Raw genomic sequence first — 24,679 nt, 5'->3', positions numbered from 1 at the left:
GCAATTCTTTTAGCAAAATAAACTATTGTTTGCAAAAACCTAAAAATTATTTGACAAGACATTTGGAGAATAAATTGTAAAATATTGTTTAATATTCAGCTCTGTATCCATTGTTCATGGATTATCAGTGCATTATGTCAGTATGTCTGTGGAAGGATAAATTACCCTGAAACAAGAGATTGTTCTATGCAAAAGCCAAGATCAAAGGTTTTTCTCTCTGTGTGTCTCTGCTGATCTGAATGCCAGGTGTGCAGTTTAGAAAGATAGACAGTTACTAAGAAAAAAGGGAGAAAAAAGTCTAATCTCATTAGAATCACTTGCAAGCTGCCATATAGGCATTGGAGGAATAAAATATAAAAAGAAACCTGCCCCAGTCTGATCCCTTAGGGAAGTAAAACTCTCGACTCCATTTGGTTGAAGTGAAATGGCACTTTTATTAAGAGATGCTGATTTCAGTAGACTCAAGTGGAATCTAAAATTCCCTCATGCCAACGCAGAACTAAGACCCATGCTTTCCCCTAGCCTTCCGCCAGTAGTCCATCCATGCATAGCCAATCCAGCACCGATGAGATGTTATGAGAAACTCTGAAGTGTTTGGGCAAACTCCACACTTGGGGCAAACAGCCTTAAAGATGCTAGGCCATCAATACAAACCGGATTCCAAAATGCCCTGTCCTCCTTCAGTGGTCAATTCCCTCTCCCAATTTCCCATAATAAAGGTATACAACTTCATTGCCCATTTGTTCCCCCTGTCTCTTCCCCAATTGATGACAGAACGCCAGCAAGGCGCCAAGTCTAAGCTGGTGGATCTGACAAACTTGCTCATTTAGAAAGATCATGTTGGAGCAAGAGGCAACTGGACAGAACATGGTGGAGCAAAGGAACCAGTGGCTAAGAGTGCCAGGAACCAGGTGATCCATGGCCAAAGAGGTGAAGAAAGTGGGAGAAGCTTGTAGTAGTTGAAGACCAAAGAGGAATCTCCAAAGAGATGGAAGAAATGAGAAGTGGCAAAGCAAAAACCAAGTGCTAAAAAATTGGACATGAGTGGGTTAAGGAATATATAGAAGTAGCTTCTATGGCAATTTAAAAAACAGAAGTCGGTGATCATTTTTTTTTTTTTTTGCAAAAAGTTCCCCCCCCCCCCAAACATACAAATTACATCCTTTTGGAACAGAGCTTTGATCCGGTCATCACTTTGTTCAATTTTTAACAAAATCTTTAACAAAATTTTATCTATACTATTTTGCCATAGTACTTATTTCTAAATCGGTGATAATTGTTATGTACTGAATGTATCAGTGATATGTTTTTATAAAAGAAAAACCAGTAAGTTCCACTTATCATGTGGTTCCATGACAACTACATTGTAGGAAATTGTCAACATAGGCCAGCAAATAAAATTGATGCCATTTCTGGAAATGGGGAAAAGTCATTTCTATAAAAAGGGAAAAGTTTGCATAATCATGGTGAATTGTCTCTTAACAGAAGCCATTTGTGGTTATGCTGACCCAGCTTATTAAGTGGCTTGAGATACATTCCCACTCCGAATGATTCTCAGAAGTTTATTTCAAGTATTGATTTCTAGAAATGTTCTAAGATATAAAGGGAGAATAGGAGGTTGATTGCCATGAGTTTAGAATGGGAGTTTTAAAAATTATTTTCATCATAACTCAGCTCTAATGTGAGAGAATAGCCAAAGATAGATTTCACTTTTTTATCCTATAATGAAAATTCTAGATAAAGCAGTGATGAGTTTTTGGGCTAAATGGTCCTGGTGTAGTGGTTGGTTGGTTGGTTTTGTCCTGACATTTATCTAGCAGTTGTGGCTGAGATCTTTGGTGGTAGAGTGAATTGCTTTGTGGTGTATCTTGTCAGCTGCTCACAGGTAGCACAGTTGCCAGTGAAACCTCAGGATAAAAGTAAATGAGACCATCGCTCAAAAGCTCTTCTCTGCTTTGTTGATACCAGTTATGAAAGCCTACCCTGGAATTCTAAATAGTTTGCTTGGAACTTGACATTTCAAACATTGTTTGAATTTTATAGAGTGTGCATGGGTTAGTCAGCCACAATTTTATTTGCTTGAGCTATAAATTCAATAATATAACAATGAAACTTGTTCTATTTCAGATGTGTTTGGATAGATAGATACGGTGTGTGAGAGAAAGGTATATATATGTGTGTCAGTGGTGGGTTCCTCCCGGTTCGGTCCAGTTCGGCCGAGCCGGTAGCGGTGACGATATGACGTCACTGAACCGGTTCTCCCACCCGCCCTCCCATCTCCCCACGTTATTCTTACCTTTTATTTGGTCCCACCCCCAATCTATTGCTGCCTCCTGAGTCCCAGCTGATGACTAGAGGGAAAAAAACTGTTTAAACTCTTGCCGCGGGGCTTCAAAGGGCCGTCCTACAGCTGATCAGTGTTAAAAGCAAACAAATGAGTCGGGTTGTAAGTGCGAGGACTGGTCGTAAGTGCGAGGACCTTCCAGAAATGGCTCTGACCAGCTAGTCACGCCCACCTAGTCACATGACCTCCAAGCCACACCCACAAAATAAGCCATGCCCACAGAACCAGTTGTAAAAAAATTTAGAACCCACCCCTGATGTGTGTGTGTATAAAGCACCTCTCTCTGAGCTATTAGAACCATGGTCTCCTTTATGAAGTCCAGGAAGTTTACTTATTTATTGTATTTAAACACACTCCATCTCCTTCATATCACTCTGGGTGATATACAAATAGGCATAAAAGCATATATATATATATCCACCATCCTAAGAAACCCCAAAGACAAAATTGAGTTAGAAAATCAAGGAGTATATGAAATCCCATGCAGTGCAACACCTGGTCCAACACCTCAAAGCCACAGGACATGATATTGACTTTAAAAAGACCAGAACTATCGCCAAAACTGAACACTTTAACAACAGAATAATCAGAGAAGCCATCGAGATAGAAAAACGTCCACACAGCATGAATAAACGAGACGATACCTCCCGCCTATCAGCCATTTGGACACCCGCCATTATTGACAAATGAGTCCCTAACACAAAGAATGACACCAGACCCACACTCATGAGAGCCACACACGATGTAACCACTACACATCCACGCAGAAAGCAGACTCAAACCCACACTGATGATGAGGCACGACCACGGACCAGAAGCCAGACCACAGCTGCATCATTAGCCACTTTAAACCCCTCCAATCCATACATGAAGGAAACTGACACCCACCATGAAGAGGTGGCACGGCCACGAACACGAAGCCAAACAACAGCAACACAGCTCACCAGCTCAAATCCCCCTGCTACTCAAACTAACCCGAGCACAACCAAGCTCCCACCTAAACAGAACACATACCCATCCAATCAGAGCACAGCCAACCCCCCATCCAATCAGAGCACAGCCAAACCCCCAACCAATCAGAACACACCTCCACCCAATCAGAACACAGCCAAGCTCCCACCCAATCAGTTCACACCCCCACTGGTAGTTAAAAGGAAGAAACAGCTGCGATCACATACATTGCTCCTAGAAGCACGAAGCTGAAAACACCAGCCTGAAGATGACGAATGAGACTTCGTCGAAACTTCCAAATGGGAGGTATCATCTCGTTTATTCATGCTGTGTGGGCGTTTTTCTATCTCGATGGCTTCTCTGATTATTCTGTTGTTAAAGTGTTCAGTTTTGGCGATAGTTCTGGTCTTTTTAAAGTCAATATCATGTCCTGTGGCTTTAAGGTGTTGGACCTGGGAAGAAGTTGGTTCCTCTTTTCTGACTGAGTTCTTGTGTTCTTCAGTGCGTGCATTTATTCTTCTGTTGGTTTGTCCAATGTATGTGGTGGGGCAGGCGGTGCATGGGATTTCATATACTCCTTGATTTTCTAACTCAATTTTGTCTTTGGGGTTTCTTAGGATGGTGGATATTTTTCGGTTTGTGCAGAATGCTGTCTTGATGTTGTGTTTGTGGAGGATCTTGCTGATTCTGTCTATGGTGCCTTTTATGTATGGGAGGAGGGATTTGCTGTTTTCTTGTTCTCTGTCTTGGGTTTTAGTGGGGGTTTCTTTTTGGATTAGGTTGGTAATCTTATTTCTTTGGAATCCATTGGATGTTAGTACGTTAGTGAGAGTGTGTAGTTCGGTTTTTAGGTGTTGTTCGTCAGCTAAACGTTTTGTTCTGGAGATGAGTGTCTTGGCTATGGAGTTGATCTGTGCTGGGTGGTGGTGTGAGAGTGCGTGCAGATAGCTTCCAGGAAGGGAAGTTGGATGTCTGGATATTTTAGTCTACAAAAAATCCAATGGCTCACTAGGACACAACATTTACCAGAAGAAAACACACACAAACCGCTATCTGCACGCACTCTCAAACACTGGAAACACTGGAGGTGTTTTCATGTTTGTTTAGCTATGTAGTATGAGCAATTGTTTAAATTCATCTTAGTTGCCATGACAAATCATGAGTATCATAGAGATACTCATCTCAGATGTTATTTATGTGACTCCTTTTCCTTTCTCTTCTGTTACAAAAGTTGCAGTAACTATTTATAGTAAATTTATCTTATGAAGACAAAGAGCCATAAAATTAATGAACAAAGAGTTTCCCCATAAGTTATTTTAGAAGTTCCATTTTAATCAGCCACTAAGGTACTTCTAGGAATAAAGTTTAAAAATAGAAGAAACTTCTTTCCCCCTTTTAAAATCATTTTTCTTTCTCCCTTCAACTCCACTAATTTCTTCTTATCCTAGAATATTTTCCATTACATCTCTGCCTTATCTCACTCCCAGGACATTAATTACCAGTTTGCACTTCCCCTGAAGCTTCAGAGTCAGGTAATTAATTCCTCTATGATATTGTGTTTCTTTTAACAATGTCATCGTTCCACATGTGCAACTCTTGGTATAAGAGAGGAAGGTATTGGTCAAAGTCAGCAATTTAGTGTGTTTCCATTTATCCTTCAATGTTAATTCTGGTTATCAAGAATGTGAAATACCAAATATTGAGGTCTCCTTGGGATCACAGCAATGCAAGTTTCTAGCATGCTATCCAGGTGTAACAAAATTTAGAGTTGACTTTGGGGAAGAACCGTAAGAAAGGAAGGAACAAGCAATTAATAAGGGGCTTGGAGAAGAGATTACACAGTCCACAAATTGAAGCAAGCATGACAGAGAAATACAAAGAAATCCAGCCTTGATTTTGTTTAGTGTAAGATTGGATAGACAGAAACTTGGACAATAATATAACTTCAAAGTTCTATTATTATATTCTACAATAATGAAGTAGCATTCTTTCACTGTTTGTTTATTAAACTGGACACCTTAACAGAATGACAGAGTTGGAAGGAATGTTGGAGGTCTTTTATTCTAACCAACCCCTGCTCAGGCAGGAAGCCCTACACCATTTCAGATAAATGATTGTCCAATCTCTTCTTAAAAACTTACAGTGTTGGAGTATTCACAACTTTTGGAGACAAATTGTTCCACTGATTAATTGTTGTAACTGTCAGGAAATTTCTCCTTAGTTCTAGGTTGTTTCTTTCTTTGATTAGTTTCCATCCATTGCTTCTTGTCCCTGCCTTTGGGTGCTTTGGAGAATAAGTTGACTCTCTCTTCTTTGTGGTAACCTCTTAGCTATTGGAACACTGCTATCATGCAACCCCAGTCCTTTTCATTAAACTAGACATACCCAATTCCAGCAACCATTCTTTATATGTTTTATCTACTAGTCGCCTAATCATCTTTGTTGCTCTTATTACTTGAAACTCTCATGCTCTTCAGTCTATCAGTTTCTTTTTCTTATTACTCCTGATTAGTTCCTATGTGGACTTTACAAAATATACAACTATCATTTTGGCCCTCTCAGATGGTGACTACCCTCTGATGGTGAAGTCAAGCTGTTCCCATACAGCAGGGGTGTACAGCAGGCTGGATCCAGCCCACGGGGTGCTTATATCTGGCCTGTGGAGCCGGTCTGGAAATAGCAAAGAACTAGCTCACGGTGCCTCTGCTAGCAAAAATGGGGCACTAGCGGGGCATGTCCCCCTGCAATCACTTTTGGTGTCCGGAGTGGTCCTGGAGGTTATCCTGGCCCACAATGGGGCCTCCAAAGTGAGCTGTCCTTGGCTCAAAATGTGTATAAAATGGAGGAAAAGTACAATATTTTACCTTTCAGGCTTGTAGGATTCTGCTACTATAGTGTATGTCAATAATTTATAGTTCTAGTCTTCCTATGGAATCAGTGTCTTGATCTGGTCCCTCTCTCATTAGGTGATCAAGTAGATCAAATAAGTATTAAAAAAACAAAATCACAGAAATGTACACTTCCCTATTTTTATAAGTTTATATAACTATGTCTGCGGAGGTGCGGTCCCGTGTCACACCCACCATGGCCACGCCCACCATGGACCCTAAACTCATTAAGTGAAATATACAAGGCAGCTGACTCCAAAGTACAAGCAGGGTGTGATATTTTAAAACAAGAACACATGGGTGTTCATCATCAAGCTTATGTAGCTAGGTTATGAAAAACAAAACTTATATAGATCATTACTTTGGCATCAAAATAATCTTAAAGGGGAAAAGGATTTGTTAACATATTTTGTTAGATCACATTTTCTTTAAAATATGTAAAAAATAATTATAATTTGTTCTGGTTTACATGAACTAAATTACTTTTTAATTTCTTTAAATTTCACGGCTGCTTCAAAGTGGATAATAAATAAATAGAAAAAGTATGATTCAAATTACATTTCTATATAATAGTTGCATTATTTTGGAAAGAGAGAGAGACTTGGTGAGTTGAGCATAAGCCTTTAAGGTTTTGCCAGAAATGATGAAAACGAAATAGGAGGAGCAGAGTTCAGAAAACAGCCGTTGCTTACCTAGCAGACTGTAATCTGCTTGAATTGGTATCAGCAGGACCATGGACAGCTATGAGTACTGACAATTTGCTTCAGTGCTTGGAACTCAATTAAATCCTGCTGCTTCTTAGCCTCCTACCACATTTATTGAAGAATTATTTCACTAAATGGACTAATTCAGATCTCAAACAAATGATATTCAGTGAGTGTTTTATTCAGGTGATGTCACCTTCAACGTTCATACCTACATGTGCCAAGGTAGCTTTATACTTTCACACCATTCCCTGTGATTTATTTTTATCATGCTTAAAAGGAATTGGGATGTGGTCTTATTTTGTAAGGAGCAGAATTTAAGAAACATTAAGCCTGAAAGAATATATTACATACATTTGTAAATTAACCAATAAGTAGTTTAAAAACAAAAATTAGAATAGAAAAAATGTGGGGAAATTGAATTTCTTAGACTGCTAGTTCCAGAAACAAGGAGGAAATAGCCTCTTTCCAACTAGAAGATTGAAGAATAAATTGAGATTTCAGTGGTCCACAGGTGATCTGGCACCATGCAACAAAATGCTTTAAAGACATTAAATTGTATCAGATGATCTCTTAGATTGAATTGTATTTATATACTGTATGAAACATTATGAACATAAAAGGGAAAAACACATTTTCAGATTCAGAATAACCTGTGGCTACTTTCTAAGTATGCTGTCTTATTAAAAAAAAATTCTTTTGGGTAATTGACCTTAAGGAAATGGAAAGGTGAAGTCTTAGTGCTTTCTGAGCTTGGTTGTCAGATGTTTCATTTTTTGACTAGGTAACATCATCAGTGCTAGTGAATGAGAGGTTTGCCTCCTGTTTATATACGGTGGTTTGCCATGCCAGTGTTGGTGGGAGTGTGGTTTTCTCCTTGCTATTTCGTTGAATAGTGTATTGTTTTCAGCTAGATTGTTTGTCTGGTGTTAATCCCTGTTTATCTGAGTGTTGGCTGCTGAAGGGGATGTGTCCTGATCTTTTCGGTTTCTTCTTAATTTTTTAAATGTCTCTCTTGAGACAATTAAAATGTGGTTTATCTCCATGTGTCTATTGATGATTGAGCTGAATGATGCCAAATTTCAGGAACGTTCTGATATTTTGGATTGAGCCTGATCTAGGATGTTCAGTTTCCCACTCAAAACTATGCTTGAATCTGTCCATTATATGAGATTAACAAGTTTTACTGTATCTTTGGACTGCTAGTTGGTGTCCATAGATGTATTCTGTGGCTGTTACAGTCTTTAATTTTGTTATATATTATAGATGACTCCTGTTTTTCCTTCTTGGACTACTAGATCTTTTGGTTTACTTAAAATGCTTTAGAATACTTCAGTTGATTTGTGTGCTATGGTAATGCTGTGTAGTTATAGTTTGTTGGATGTTTCTGAAATGTTATTGATGTATAGTAGTTTTATCCTTTTCCTAGCTTGATGGTTGTGCTGTAATGGGTTAAGAGGTTAGTCACTTTTTATTAAACTTGTGTGGATATCCATTTTGTTGGAATATATTATATAGGTGGTTTGTTTCCTTTTACAGAAGTTCCCGGTTGATAAAGCAGAGGTCCCCAACCTTTCTGACTTTGTGGGTCAACAGGGTGTGTGTGTGTGTGATGGATGGTTCCATGCAAGTGATGCATACATGTGCAGCTCCATTTATGCAACTGGTGGGCACACACTCACAGAAATGGAACTTTGTGTGTGCACTTGCTGGCTTTTTGCACAAATTGAGCTGCGTGTGTGCACTTGCCTCCTGTTTCTGCGGCCCAGTTCCAAACAAGTAATAGTGGGATGTGGCCCGGGAGTTGGAGACCTCTGGCATGAAGATAAATCACATTTACACACCATTCAAAAGAGTCAATAAAAAAGCTAAAAAGAAAATAAGACTAGAAGTAATACCAGCCAGGTAAGCTGGTATTAAAACTAGACAAATAATCAAGCAGAAAATAATACCCTAATCCAAGGTACTGCCAAGGAGAAAACCACATTCTTACCAACATAGGCAGGGCAAGTTCTGTATATAAGAAGGCAGGAAACCCTACACTCAATAGTATTGATGAGGATACCTAGCTAGGTAATGAAATATGATAGCCAAGGTTAGAAAATACCGAAGACTACAGTTCAATCCTAAAGTACATATATCCTTTTCTATTACAAATGGGAACTGAAAGCCTTCAGGAGATATTATATAGGTTCTTGTGGGATTTGTAATTCTCATTGTTTGGAGTTATGACCAAGGTACTTTATGAGAGTTTATTTTTGTATAAAATATGCTATCATTTCCTTTCTCTTATATATTGTTACATTCATCTATATTAAGTCATTTGGAACATTGTAATTTTGCCTTTCCCTACTAGGTGCTTCTCATATTCCTAGGACTGTCTGGACAGTGTTGGAATTTCAGTCCTTCTGGACAGCATCAATTTAGGAAGACTGCTTCCAATTGTTTTAATTATGGTATTGCATAAAGTATTGTTGGAGAGCCAGTTTGGCCTTGTAGTTAAGAGACCAGGCTAGAAACTAGGAGAATCTGGATAGTATACAAATAAAACATAAAAACATTACATAAAATTTAAAAACAGACAAGGTTGATTAAAATTCAGTGTTAAAAAATAATTAAAAGGCAGGGGGAGCATTCAGCTGAATGGATGTACAGCTGGTTGGTGTTTTTTTTCCATAAAGTATTGTTTTGTGTATATTCATTTTTATACCTTTTGTATGTAGTCTGATATCCATGAAAGAAATAATAATAATTAATTACATTCATTGACTCTCAGTGTTTAATGAGCTTTTAAGAAACAGTATCATTTTTAAAAAGTGAAGACTTATTAGACAACACTATGTATCCTTTTTTTTTTGTAGTACAAACCATTCATACTAAAAACTGGAAAAAGATATATAGTTATTTATATACTCTATCTGGAATTACAGTTTTACTTACTGAGTTGGATGGCAGTATACTGTATTTAGCACTCTAATGCTAAAGAAGTCTTGTTGACTATATATTGTTAAAACAAAACAAAATGAACAGAATACAACTAGATGTATTACTTCAATTGTTTTCGTCCCAATTTTAATTGTAATATTTGTTTTTAAAATGCATATATTTAAAGCTTATCACAATAAGCATCTATTTTAATTGTTCACTCTTATTACTTCAACTTTACTAGTGTAAAAAACCTGATCTTTTGAGCGCAATATTGTTGTAAATTAGCATGTAGATATGAATCTGCTACAAATTTTTACTAAGTATTAAATTATGTATTTATTTTACAGGTCTGAAAGTGAAAATTCAAGAAGCATCAGGTATGATTCTCAGATTTCTTTCCTTCTGATCCTGCTTTTCAGCCTTTTGGCTAAAATCAAGTTCTTCTGATATTAAATTATTGTGACAATTACTTATTCTATTTATGTTTTTCTTTCTGCATCTTTTTTCTTTCTTTTCAATAGGGTTATAAAAGATTTGTATCTTTAAGCAAAGTTGAGATTAGAAACATATTTTGAAAAAGTGTTATTTTATTCTTTATTATTTGTTTATGCAATGTTTGAGGATACAACAGTCCTTTAAATATATTTCTGCATATTCATGATACAAATGCTTGAAGATTTGAATGTCTCATCAAAGATTGGAGGGGATACTTCTTTCATAAGTGTAAAAATTTTAATATAACTTATTACTATCAGAAGCTGAATATTAAGCACTTTATGAGTCTCTTTTTTTTAGTTTAGTAATTAGAAGATCATCCATCATTATTTTTGAATTGTTTCTCCTTTAAGAGTCTTTTGGGTTTCTCTTGTGCATTATAGAAATTTCATATGAGAATTTTCTAGAATGTTTAACAATCTGTCTTAAAGTAGGTGTGGCCTAATTTTATTTTATTAATATTTTGGAGACTCTACATTCCCTGGAAAAAATGAGAAAATTCTGGTTTATAGTGAATATTCTTAGCTCCAAGATATAGTTCAGATTTATTTATTTATTATTTATTTTATTTAATTTATCCATATTTTCCGGCATATAAGATGACTTTTTAACACATGAAAATCTTCTCAAAAGTCGGGGGTCGTCTTATACGCTGGGTGTCGTTCTCCAGTAACCAGGCAGACCAGCCCGAAAGGCTCTGACGAGCCTTAAATGGCTCTGGTGATCCAAGCTCTGACGATCCCAGCTTTGCCTGCTAATCAGGCAACGCAGCTGGGATCGCCAGAGCCATGTAAAAGTTTTGTAAAAAAAAGTTTTTTCCCTCCAGCTTGCTTACCTTAGCTGCTAGTCGCAACGCCTGCCTTACTTCACTTGATTGAATCCATTCCATCAGCAAGCCTCTCCCTGCCTGCAATCAAGCAGGCAGTTGTGGACTTCAACTCCCAGAATTCCTCAGCCAGCAAAACAAAGCTGGCGGAGGAATTCTGGGAGTTGAAATCTACAAGTCTTAAAGTTGCCAAGGTTGGAGACCCCTGTTCTATTGGGTAAGTTTTTTTCCCCTTTGGGAGCTTTAAAAAAAATAGTTAATTGGGGTTTTTTTTAGTTGTTCTTTTTTAGACCTAGCCATTTAAAGTTTAGGAAGTTTTAAATTTAGTTTTCATATAAAAATAAAAATAAAATAAAATAAAATAATATTTGTGCAGCTTTCTGAGATTTAGTGTGTTTCTGTAGTGTTTCACTCTAACTACACAAACACAAAAAATCTCACAAAGCTGTATGTGGAACTTTGTGTGTGTAAAGTGTGAAAGTTGGGGTTTTTTGGCTTTTTGTGGCTGTGTGAGGCTCCTGCTTGTTGCAGGGGCCATTTTGGGTCTAGCACAGCTGCTTTTACATTGTGGGTGAGCCATTTGTGTGTGTGTAAAGTGTGAAAGTTGTTTTTTTGGGCTTTTTGTGGCATGTGAGGTTCCTGCTTGTTGCAGGGGCCATTTTGGGTCTAGCACAGCTGCTTTTACATTGTGGGTGAGCCAGTTGTGTTGTGTTGTGTGTGTGTAAAGTGTGAAAGTTGTTTTTTTGGGCTTTTTGTGGCTGTGTGAGGTTCCTGCTTGTTGTAGGGGCCATTTTGGGTCTAGCACAGCTGCTTTTACATTGTGGGTGAGCCAATTGATGTTTTTTAATTTTTATTTGGTGTGCGTTGGAAGAGGGGTAGTCTTATACAGCGAGTATAGCCCAAACCCTATATTTTACAGGAAAAGTTGGGGGTCGTCTTATATGCCCAGTCGTCTTATACGCCGGAAAATACGGTATATACCGCCCTACTCCCGAAGGACTCAGATTTCATTTACTGTTCCTTGAAGCTTCTTATATAGTTAACATTAGGATTCGATTTTGTTTCCAGTGCTTTTCGATATGGACTTGGAGTTGGTTTTAACAGGAGGCAGGTAATAATTAAGTAATAGTGTGGCTCCCCTGAGTGTGTTCAGAAAGTAGTGAGTGTGAAGGTAAATAATAAAAAGCAATTAAATCCAGAAATGCCAGAATTGCTTATTGTAAGGCATTATAATTGCAGAAAGGCAGTATGTCTCCATGTTTCGACTATGGTTCCAGTCTCTTGGAAGAAGCAAGAATTATATTTGGTGCACTTCTGGATGACTCAGGTTTTACAAATTGAGGCAATGACTAGGAACATTATATATTCACTTTGCTTTACTGTTCTTTTCTGGGGAGGGAAATCTGTGATACACTTGCTTGGGACTTCAAGTTCTGACTATTTCAGATCTACATTGAAGGTTGTATTTACTTTAGAAACCTATTAGCTGATATGGTGATTTGTGGAAGAACTCAAAAATAGTATCACATCTAAAAGCACTGAATTGCATTGATTACTACTTTGTTTCTTGATGAAATGCAAGGGAGTTTTGTTTTCTGTGTGTTCAACTCATTGCTTCATTTTCTTGGCAGCAATTTCAGAAGTGGTTTGCCACGGCTGCATTCTTAGGGTTGAGAGAAAGTAACCAAAGTCACACAGCTGTGTTAAGAGTCTAAAAGTCGGTGTCTTCCAGTTTCTAACCTGACGCCTTAACCTATATACTAAACTGTCTCAAAATGCAAGTACTGATCATTATTATTCAAGCTGCATACAACTGGATGCAGGTTACTTCAGAGACTGTCTTCCTCTATATGATCCATGATCCCACATAACTGAGTTTATTTGAAAAAAATTGCCTACAGTTGCTTTGATGTCAGCTGAGAATAACTTAAATCTTCTCTGTAGTTCTTCTGGATTTCTGAAATATACAGTACTTTGTGATGAATTGAGGAGCCTATTTTTCTTTATGGAGTTTTGTTTTTTTATTAAAATTAAAATCTGGAAGATGGCCATTATATAAAAGCACCCATTTTAAATAGGCCTTTAATTTATTATTTTAATTTCAGCTTTAATCTGCATTTAATTTGGGGCGTATAATAGAAACTACAATGAAACCCTAACCCTTGACAGAATAACATTCTTAATAAAGTAAATACAATTTTTTCTCTAAAGAACATACATTTGCAACACCGAAAGATATGGGGAAGAAATTTATGATTTTGCACTGAAGAAAACCAATATTTTAAAGTGAATTGGCTGAGTGATAAAATGTGTGCAGCTATTTGGTCTTGTAGATTAACCATTGAAAATATTTATAGAAAAGGCTGTTCCTTTAGGTTGCTTTCCAGTGTGTAAATTTAGTGTGGAAGTGGACTCATATGGAGATAAACAAAGGACAATTCAGACCAATTAAGTTGGCAATTTTAATCATGTTATATTTCACACAGCACTATAGGTATTAACAAAAATGTCATTTATGTCCAACTAGGAATGCTCAATAAATGATACATCATGTTAGTAGCAATAGCACTTAGACTTATATACAGCTTCACAGTGTTTTTACAGCCCACTCTGAGCAGTTTACAGAGTCAGCATATTGCCCCAAACAATCTGGGTCATCATTTTACCCACCTCAGAAGGATGTAAGGTTGAGTCAACCTTGAGCCTGGTGAGATTCAAACTGCCAAATTGCAGGCAGCCAGCAGTCAGCAGAAGTAGTCTGTAGTACTGTACTCTAATGACTGTGCCACCATACAATTAACATAGTACATATTAAATATGTTTCTGTGTCATTTCTTAACTGAAGTTTTTTTCCAGAAGTTCATTTGCATATTCCTTGTGCATTCTGGGAAGCAGATGAAAAGTAGAGGAATTAGAATTCATCTGATCACCTCAAGTCAGCTGCCTAACATTTAATTCAACAGATGATCAATTGCACTGTCTTAGTGTATTCTGGGAAAGAAAGAATTCTATTTGCTTTTCCCTCTTTTCTTTCTTAGTCCAGTGAATATAGAAGACATCCTGGCCAGAAATGAGGTTTTGGCAGTTGCCTGCAACAGATGTGCCATGTTTTCTTTGTTCCCAGAAAAGAAAGAAAGCTGTTAAATACCAAGCTTGTGGAAGTCCTTAATATAAAGATTGATAAACTGGAGGCTGGTATATTATATGTTCAGCTCACTTGTCAAGAGGGAGATGTGTGGATTCTATTGCTTTCCAAAAGCAGAAGATCAATGATGTTTACAACTTCTAAGGATGAGAAAGAAGGTGGCTTGCAAAAAGACACTGCATCAACATTACTCTACATCTTGGCACCTACTTCTTATATCTAGACTTTAAAAACCTGTTTATATAAAATATTTTTTTTTAAATCCAGACTTTAAAGAAGCTTCTAGAAACATGAGTGCATTACAGAAGACTCTGTGCTGTGCCAACTGATCCATGTAGATCCATCACCAATCACCCAGAGGAAGACGTTCATAAGTTATGCCCTCTTGAGAAGTACAGGAGTTCCCATTTGTCATCTAGGTATTCCATCTCAACATGTGTATTATCTCTTAAGTGCCTGACTCTAAGATGTGATGGAAAGTCTGACAAGACTCATCCATATGGACAAACCCATGTTGGTTTTCATCAAATAATTCTCATTAGAGTTTAGCAAAAGAAAGAATCATGTATCATGTTAATTCCTGGTTGCAACAGAGGTTTCAGTATTTCAATAAGTGTATAAACTTCCAGGAGGAAGGGCTGTTTTGCAGAGATGGAATTTATCTCAGTAAGGAGAGAAAATAGATTTGTAGCTGTGGCTGATTAATCTGAACAGCAGGCCTGTTCAGCAAAGTGGAAGTGCTTTGGAAATTGCTACTTCAACAATGGGGGAGTAAATATGGGCATAACGAAAAAGGGAAAGAGAACACAAGGAATCTAATTCACTGTCTTAAATATCTCTATATTAATGTATGAGGTATAGGTAACAAGCGAAATGTGCTGGATGTCATGACAGATTAAAATAAGTGTGATATAATCAGGGTTATGGAAACAAGATAGGATTAATCCCAGTAGTTGAATGTTGGTCTTAATGTAAGGTAACTGCCGGTGAATTAGGGAGAACGATGTTCCTTCTTTGTGGTCTCCTATATCCAGTGTACAATCTGCAGGGACAGGAAGAATCACCACTATTGTTCACTCCTATTCCATTAGTGGATGCCTTGGTTAATAAGAGAAAAAACCAAACCAATCATGGGGCAATTTTGCTAACTATAGACTATTAGCTGTCTTTCAACCTAACCTAGCTGTCAAGAATGTTATTGTAAATATGAAATGAGGCATGAGAGATTGTAGGAAAGTCAGTTGAAAGATTACCTCAGAAATATTAAATCACACTAGAAGTTGAGGAACTTTAGAAAATGCTTCAAAAAAAACCTATGGCTTACTGTCCCTCATTTACTTAACTAAATAAGGCTGGGAAAATCCTATACAGTTTCCAAAAATCTTTATCTCAGACTAGAATTAAGATCTCTTACCTAAACCATATTGGCTTTGCTACATTAGTCTTGCCAGCTACGTTATGCTGACAGAAAATCATACCCTATGTGTGCCAATATCATTGCAGTAGTAAATACGTAGATAATAAATTAACAGGTATACATATTAGGATTTCCTCCTTATTCATTATTGAAGAAGTCCATCCTTTCTGGTGAAAACAAAGTTTTTTCTATTTCTTAAGAATTGTCATTTTATTTATTTATAAACCACAGTACAATGTAGAATAGTTTTCCATTGTGTGGAATCTGACTTCAAGCTGCTGACATCTCCAGACAAACCTTGAAAAAATTCCATCTGAAGCTTTAGAAAGATTTTACAAGTATAGATATATCTAGGCTATAGGTACAAATGTTCTCTGCAAATCAAATTAATTCTCTACAAATCAAATAAAATCTAATGGTAAAATCGAATACTTAGATTTCACCATTAGATTTTGATTATAGTTCATAATTTCTACAAGGTTCAGATATAACATTGTTCTGGAACATGTTGGTATAAATAGTACTCACATACCTAAAATTATTTCTTAGAGAAAGAAATTACCATTTATTACCCATTTCATTTATTCTCTTGAGCAGCCATCTCTAACCTGGAAGACATTTTGATATATTGTATTGACTTCAAATCCTTCAATTTCCCAACCAAAATGGTTTGTCTGACACTTCTGGGATACATCTCTATCACCTCAAAGGTCATAAAATTGTTCTATGTTGCAGGAATCTTCTAAAAAGTGCTTAGTGGAAAATTTAACATTAATAAGAATCAAAGTATTAATAACATGATGTTCATGGCTAATGAACATGTGAATATATCCCATCTCAAAAATAAAATTGAATGGAATAATGAAAGAACACTATTCTTGTGCATCCTTTGATGTCTTAATTACTAACAGTTTAAATGAGCAAATAGCTTGAAAGTAGTACAAGGTCAGTGAGATTCAATATTAATTCATATTTTAAGCTGACTTAATATATTTTAGCTACAACTAAATATTTTTTATATTACATTGCATTTTAAATAATGGGCATTTTTGAAGATTATTTGCTTTATAATTATTTAATTTCCTATGCATGTTAAATGCAATTTTGTTTCAACGTTTACATCTCACATAGTTATTTAATAGTTTTAATTTTGCAATAGAGTTAATTTGCCTGCAATAACTGTTTTTCTCACTGCGGTTAATAAAATCTTGCAATTTTACTAGAGACATTTAATAAGTGTGAAATTTAATAGACTGATTATTAAGTTGCTTATTAAAGGCAAAGACCATGCTGCAGTTTCTGAACAGAGGCAGAACAATGCTGATTGCAGGCCTTGGTATTGAGCTGGGTTAAATTGTCATGAACTCTTCTTTAAAAAGTCAGAAATGTCCTGAATCAACACAGCGTAGAAAAGAAATGCCAAGTACTGTAAGAATTATATTTCAATTGTATTAGCATAAGAATTGATAATACTGTGTTTAATAAAAGGATTAGAAGGAGGAGGAGCACATAACAGAACTATAATGAGTCTTTTATGAATCAGTTCTTGGGGACGAGATATGAAACTCTCCAGATTTGTAAAAGAAGGAACCAGAAAGCAGAATTCATTCACTTGCTTTTCTTTTCTCTTTTTGTTCTTCATGCTGTTTCTGGGAATTGGATGTAAGAGGATTTCTTGGTTGAGGCATGCAAACTTAGCAGAGGGCAGTCAGGCTGCTCAAAATTTCACTGGTCATCTTTTTTTTTTTTTTTTTTTGGTTTTAGGCTAAGTAATTATAGCCGGAGTTAGACTGCTAACTATGGAATTAGTTGCATTATGGAATTAGGAGATGGATCGAAGTGTTCATGGTCAGTTTGGTAGATGGAACTGTAGCATAAATAGACCTTGGTTAACAACTGCAATTGGCTCCAGAATTTCCATTGTTAAGCAAGACGGTCATAAAGTCAAATGTCACACCACTGTGCTACTTAGCAACGGTATTTTTTGGCACTTCTGGTTGCCATCATGAAGTGGATCTCACATCATTTCAAGTAGAGTGTCACATGGTTATCATTTGTGACCTCCTACTAGCTTCCCCATTCGCTTTGCTTGTTGGAAGCCAGCAGTGAAGGTGACAAATGGTGATCATATGACCATAATTATGATCAGTTGTCAGAACTTTGACAACTGGTCATAAGTACCAGTCACTCAGCACTGTTGCTAAGTTCAAACGGTTGTTGAATAAATAGTTATTAACTGAGTACCACCTGTAATTAAATGATGACCAGTTAAGACATATGGCATGGTTTCTGGTAAGACTACTGAGTATTATTGTCAGTGAGTAGAAAGGAGTACAGAGAAATAATGTTAAGATTGCTTGTTTCATTAATTTTTGGAGGAATTCTAGAGAAAAACAACATTTACCATGGTCCCCCATATATTATGAGTTTGAGTCTCTCATTTGCCCATTTCTGATGTGATCGCCTCTACTTTGCTTTCCCATCCTAATCACTAGACTTGGGTATAAAAATTAAAATAAATAAATAAATGCTTGGCTGAAATCATATTATAGAGAAGAATTAAAGTATGAGCTAGGGAGACAATGCCACTGAAATAGTTATCTAAATTGATTTACATGATTGTACTTTTTACATATTAAACTCTGTAATTGTTTCTGTCATTGTTTTATTTTTCTATTAATTGTAATATAACTATTGCTTTTACTAAAATATCAAGAATGCTAATGATTTAAAATTACTTCCTATGCAAAGCTAATAAAAAAACTTATATTGCAGCAAATTCTATCGAACAGATTTCCCTTTTTTTAAAAAAGGAAAATTAGATATGTGATTCCTTCTATTCTTAACATACATGCCATGTTTCCCTGAAAATAAGCCCTCCTCTGAAAATAAGCCCTCCTCTGAAAATAAGCCCTCCCCGAAAATATTTAAACGCATACCCAGCCAGTCGCTGCCATTCCTCTGGTTAGGGTGACAGAGCTGGAAATCAGGTAAGACAGCAAGAGGATCTCTGTCTTGTTCCACACACCCCAAAATAATAAGACCTCCCCAAAAATAAGGCTTCAAATCATAAATCAGGGTTCAAAAAAATATAAGACAGGGTCTTATTTTGGGGAAAACATGGTAGTAAAATAATAAATAATGGAAATACCCAAACTTCTTATCTTAATATCAGCAAGCATTTAACCATTTTTGTTCATTTACCTCATAGATTAAATATTTGCATTCATGCATACATATTTTTAGGAATACAGTTAAAGAATACGAAAACCCCTTCCTGCTAGAGAATGTACTCTTTGTTATGTGAAATGAAGAGCATCCTAAAGAAAATATCAAATATTTTTAAATATTACTTTTTTTAACAAAAGGCTTACAAAAGATTTATGTGTTACAAGATAACACATGCAAACAAATACTTAATACATAGCACATAACTGCATTAAGTATTAATTGATACTTATTAATAATCCTGTGAGTGAAATGATCCTTAGGCAACCTTCTCTTGCATCACTATATATGACTATATTCTTAAAGTATGTTGATCCAAAATGTTAATAAGCTAGTGACAGAAACACATGCTTTGGTTTAGATTAACCAACAATTCTTGCACCTTTAGATAAATTGTTTATACAATTTAGTTGAATTATACTTCGTTATATGTCACATGCACAAAATTTAAAAAATTAAAAATTAAATAAGTTGGTCCCTTTTTAGTTTAAAATAGAAGGTTTGAACCTAAGCACAAAGTCTGCAATGTAAAATATAAAACTAATTTTAACATTTCTCTGCCTGCCTTTCTGGATAGTATCTAAAAGGAGATATTGTCAGAAGTCATACCAGGCATTAGAAATTTCAGTGCTTCAGAACCTTACCCCACCCCCACCCCCATATTCAGGAATTGATTGCAAGAGAATGTACAAACATAAGTGAACTCATTGCTTTCTAGCAAATACAGGTAGACCTTTTTTAGTGTTTGCAAATGATTCCTACAAAAGATTCATTAAGCAACATGATAAGCAAACCCCATGACTGAAAGCCTCTGTTACTTTGCAGAGGGAGAGATTATTTAAAGAAAGTATCTTCCTCAGCTGCTTTGCTGTTCAGGACACCCCTAAAAAGTCCTAACCCCAAGTTAACAAACGGACAAGCGTTGTGACCTTAATTTGTATTGGATTCTTCTGATCCCCTTGCAGCTGACCAGCCCTTAATCATTTTCATATTTTGCAGTCTTATATTTTTGGAACCCCAAAATAAGCGCTTGGCCTTATTTTCAGAGAGGTCTTATTATTTTGGGGTGTGTGGAGCAAGATGAGGCTCCTCTTGCCATCTTACCTGATTTCTAGCTCTGTCTCCCTAACCCTAACCAGAGGAAATGGTGGGGATCGGCTGCACATGCGGTTAAATATTTTCAGGGAGGGCTTATTTTGGAGGGGGGCTTATTTTCAGGGAGGACTTATTTTTAGTGCATGCGTTCAAAAGCCCAATTGGGCTTAATATCTGGGGAGGTCTTATTTTGGGGAAAACAGGGTATCTATCTATCTATCCTTTCTCTTCCTGACCATACCCACTTTTATCTTCCATATGTGAAGTTCCACTGCTAAATAAAAACAAACGCTAAACAAATAAATTAAATGAATGAATATGTCAAAATGAGCAGGAGCATATCTTTACACATAAAATTTTACTATGATCTATGATTATAAAGGGCTTTCAGATTATTGTCTATATGTACATAAATAGTATATTTTTGTACATGTAATCTAGATCTAGATAAACCAAAACCTAAATGCTGTATAAATTATATTCATTTCCTCATAGTTTCTCCATCCCTAACTCCTCCCCATATTATTGCTACAACATCGGTAGTGTTTGTTTAAACAATAGAAATGTAATTTGTAGCATAATATATGGATTAGGTTGAGTCTAAATTACCTTACAGAAATTCTTTCCTACTCTGTAACTTTTAAGACTACTGCTTTTGAGGCAGTGCTTCTTAAATCTTGACCAAGCAATGTTTGATAGCTGTGATTGTAATTTAGTGATCAAAGAAGGCTTCTGGTGGCTGGTATGGTTCTGGTGTTGTTCTGGTGAAGTGTTTGCAGTGGGAACTGGAATGGCCACTGATGAATGGATATTACTCCATTTTCTTCTTTAACAAGAGCCCAGGGAAAGCACTGAACGAAAGTATGCACTTTCGTGTATACCATAAAGTCTAAGCTGGAATGGAAAAAACAGGGAGTATAACAACTTTGCAAGAAATACTAAAGCTCTTTATATTGCTCTTGAGAATTGACAAGGAAACTGTTGAAATAGTAATTTGGTATATCTTTATAAATAAACCTTCTAGAGTAATGAGGATGTTGGGCGCGTAATACATTATAAAAGGATGCACATTCATTCAGCCCTCAGGATGCCAAAGCACCTTTGTCTTTTTCCTTCATTAACTGCCCTTGTCCTATCCCATACCTCATATTTTTCTTTTTTTTAAGAAAAGAATGTCTGAATGATTTGGCAACTTTTCAGGATTATATATTCCATTGTTATTTGTAAATGTGGATAATATGCCACTGAGAGAAGAATGAAGAACTGCTTGTTAATATGATCAAAAGGCATGCAGTACTTGTTATAATAAATATATTAAAAAGGTAGGCAATTTAAAATGTGTATTCTAGTCAGCATCCCAGAATGCATCCTTCTCATCTAGAAGGAGAATAATTAGGAGTGCTGATAATAAACAACTCCTTGCTGTTTGTTTGAAGTTCTCCACATGTTACTGAGAATTGACAATAAATGCTTCAAAGCTTTATATTTGCATAAAAGTTTTTTTTTTCTGTTGATGGTGGATTACATGATAAGGCAATTATTTGAGGCCAAATAACATATTACAAGAGGAAATCATTCTTACTCTGGAACAGAATTGTTTCAATAATTTCTGCAGAGTTTTTCTTTGTAATGTGGGTTCCCTTGTTGTGAATGGCATTCTTACTCATTGATCTGGGAACAAAGTTCTGATTTGAACTGTTCAGAATATGGTGTACAGACTAATTGTGCTATCCCCAGCTGCAGACTTGGCTTTTTGAAATTCAAGATGGATTGTGCAGATGGATAACATTTTCACTATTTACAACTAGGGTGAGAATACAGAGACAGAATATTACGTGTGTGTGTGATATCCATCTGGATCCATGCTCCTCTAAGAGAAGAATCAGCTGAAATAATAATCAGTTATGTAATTAAAAGGAACATAACAGGAACACTTACTCTAGCTTTCCTAATCAGTAGCCAAAATAAAGCACTCATTTGATCTAAAGAATAAAGCCACAGAAAGGTGACACTGCTCAGACTCCATTGATCTCTTCATAAACGGGTAGGCTGGAGACTAGATAGGTTTTCTAAAAAAAATAATGTCTCCATTAAGAGTTACCTGCTGTTTCTCTCCTGGATCATGTTCATGTTTATCATGTTTATCAGCAGAGCTAAACTCAAATTATACATCCTGTATTGAATGATGAACAGAATCAAAGAGGAAGTTACAGCCTGGAAGATGCCTTTATATTTTTATATAATATGCTACATGCATAGCAGAGGTGGGTTTCAGCAGGTTCTGATTGGTTCTGGAGAACCGGTAGCAGAAATTTTGAGTAGTTCAGAGAACCGGTAGTAAAAATTCTGACTGGCCCCACCCTTATCTATTTTCTGCCTCCCAAGTCCCAGCTGATTGGGAGGAAATAGGGATTTTGCAGTAACCTTTCCCTGGATTGGGGAGGGAATGGAGATTTTGCAGTATCCTTCCCCTGTCATGCCTACCAAGCCCCGCCCACCAAGCCATGCCATGCCCACCAAGTCACACCCACAGAACTGGGGTAAAAATTTTTGAAACCCACCACTGATGGCACAGATACAGTAGGTGTGCTAAGTAACATAGAAATGGGCCTCCTAAGAACAATGTTAATTTGTAACAGATGAGATATCAACTTCAACCTAATCTAGGTTGGTTTTTAAAGCTTGAACCTAACACATTAAAATGCGCCGCTAAGCAACTGAATTTAATATTTTTGGTTGGATGAGAAAATATTTTCAGAAAATTTAAAGTAGTAATGGAAACTACAAATGCAGAAGGGAACTCAGATCTAAGGTTGGGGTATATTTGGCAGCTATGGTAAGATTTAAATAATGGACATTTGGTTCAGCGGTGATTTGTTTTTCCATTACATATGGAAACACCATAATTTCAGTAGAAGTGGCAGTGCATTTACAAACACCTTCGTGATGTATTGCTTGATATTTGCAGTGAAAAAAAGCTAATTGCAACAGTGAGATTTGGAATCTGTAAAGGAAGATACCTATGGAGATTCTTGGTCATCCAAGCCATGGTTGTCCCAAAGTGCTTTTTCACGAGACAACTGGACTTGTTTTTCTTTGCAGACTTTCACTTCTCATCCAATGAGGATGAGGAGTGAAATGACTTCAAAGAAAAACAAGAAAGTCTAGTTGCCTCTTGAAAAAGCACCATTGGGAAAAAAGAAGATATCATTTCAGTGCAGCTCAAATTTAGCACTTTTGTTCCTAGCAAATGAGGCATATAACATTACAAGGCATTTCCTTAAGTGGTTTCTTCTCAATCAATCAAGCACAAACTTCCCCATCTTGTCTCTCCAGATATATTGTATCATTCTGGGAGTGAGTTGACTATAGAAACCTGATTATTGAACATTTCTTGGTATGATTTATTTTTTTTCTAACAAACAATCATGTCATGTGTTTCACAAACCATTTGTCCAATTTCATTGCTTTATCTCACATTTCTTCTTAATTAAGTATATAATTTGGAAGAGTGGGAATTCCTTAGTCATCTTCCCATATTGCTTAAGAGTATCTAGAGCAGTTTTATATCTGACAATCTTTCTGGTACTAGTGACAAGAGTCAAGGCACCTTAAATCAAAAGCTTGCATCAGATTTCTAATGAGCCCCTCAGTTGCAACATCTGATATTTCCAACAATATGCCTAATGACTGGCTTTTTATGTATAATGATGAGGATAGTCACAGCTGTTGCAATATTATTTTTAAAAAATCAGGGTGGCTTTTGCTAACACTGGAGAAGCCATTGCCATACCAAGCAGTCACACTGTGGAATCACTGTGTCTTAAACAATAATGTCTCTGTTCCCTGTCATTCTTTTCATATGCTCTATTCTCAGGTTACAGCTTTGAAGATAATTCCACCAAAGTATTTTTATTATTACTGTTTGAGAACCATGAAGGAAGATGAGTATGAGACACACCCAATGATAAATGTAAATGGTTAATTTATTTTTGTAAAAATCCATTAGATCTACTGAAGTAAAATAACATATTAAAATTAACTTTCTGAAATTAAATGCAAAATACAGAAACAGATGTTTTGAATTGAGATGCAGTTATGGTTTTTCCTATACTCTGTCTTTATGTAACACTGCAAATAGTGTGGTGGTCTTTTGGGACAGGTGAAAAAAGATCTGGGTTCTAGTTCTTGTTGTGACCCAGGTCCAAGTAAGTAGTATTAGATGCAAACAGTTCCAAAACAAACACTTTATTAGAACAGCTGAGAATTAACTCATTCTCAGCATAGTCCAAACTAAATCAAAACAAATTCTTCATAACACAAATTCTTCAGTCTAATCACCAACCTTGGTATAATTAGGCAAACTGCCAAAGGCTTCTCTTGGCAAAAGTTCAGAAGCAGAAGACGCCGTCAGAAAGTAAGTGCAGCAAGACAAGAACAAGTCTATCAATGTTGTTTTCTGACAAAGAGCCCAAGAGCCATTGCTGGTCTTTTAAGCTTATGAGGGGGGGAGGCAATCATCTCCTGGCCCTACTCCCGAGTTGTCCTCTTTGCTGTAGATACTCTTGTCTTCTGGCAGCTCTTCTCATATGTGCACTAGGAACAGGCTCCTCCTGTTCCTCTGCCTCTCTACTGCCAGCCTCTGGAGGCTCCGGAGT

General features: G+C 36.4%; 1 protein-coding gene across 9 annotated transcripts in view; it reads left to right on the top strand.

Moving 5' to 3' along the window:
- Nucleotides 1–24,679, top strand: part of IQSEC1 (IQ motif and Sec7 domain ArfGEF 1) — a 298,864-nt gene that overhangs the window by 41,970 nt on the left and 232,215 nt on the right. For all 9 annotated transcript variants that reach the window (XM_060688352.2, XM_060688354.2, XM_034437795.2 and 6 more), the window contains exon 2: nt 10,163–10,192. In XM_060688352.2, the coding sequence (XP_060544335.1) occupies nt 10,163–10,192 (30 nt within the window). The remainder of the gene's footprint in view (nt 1–10,162; nt 10,193–24,679) is intronic.

The sequence above is a fragment of the Pantherophis guttatus genome, chromosome 2, assembly GCF_059756535.1.
Source record: "Pantherophis guttatus breed Tessera chromosome 2, ASM5975653v1, whole genome shotgun sequence".
NCBI lineage: Eukaryota > Metazoa > Chordata > Lepidosauria > Squamata > Colubridae > Pantherophis > Pantherophis guttatus.
This window is presented reverse-complemented; position numbering and strand designations above follow the sequence as displayed.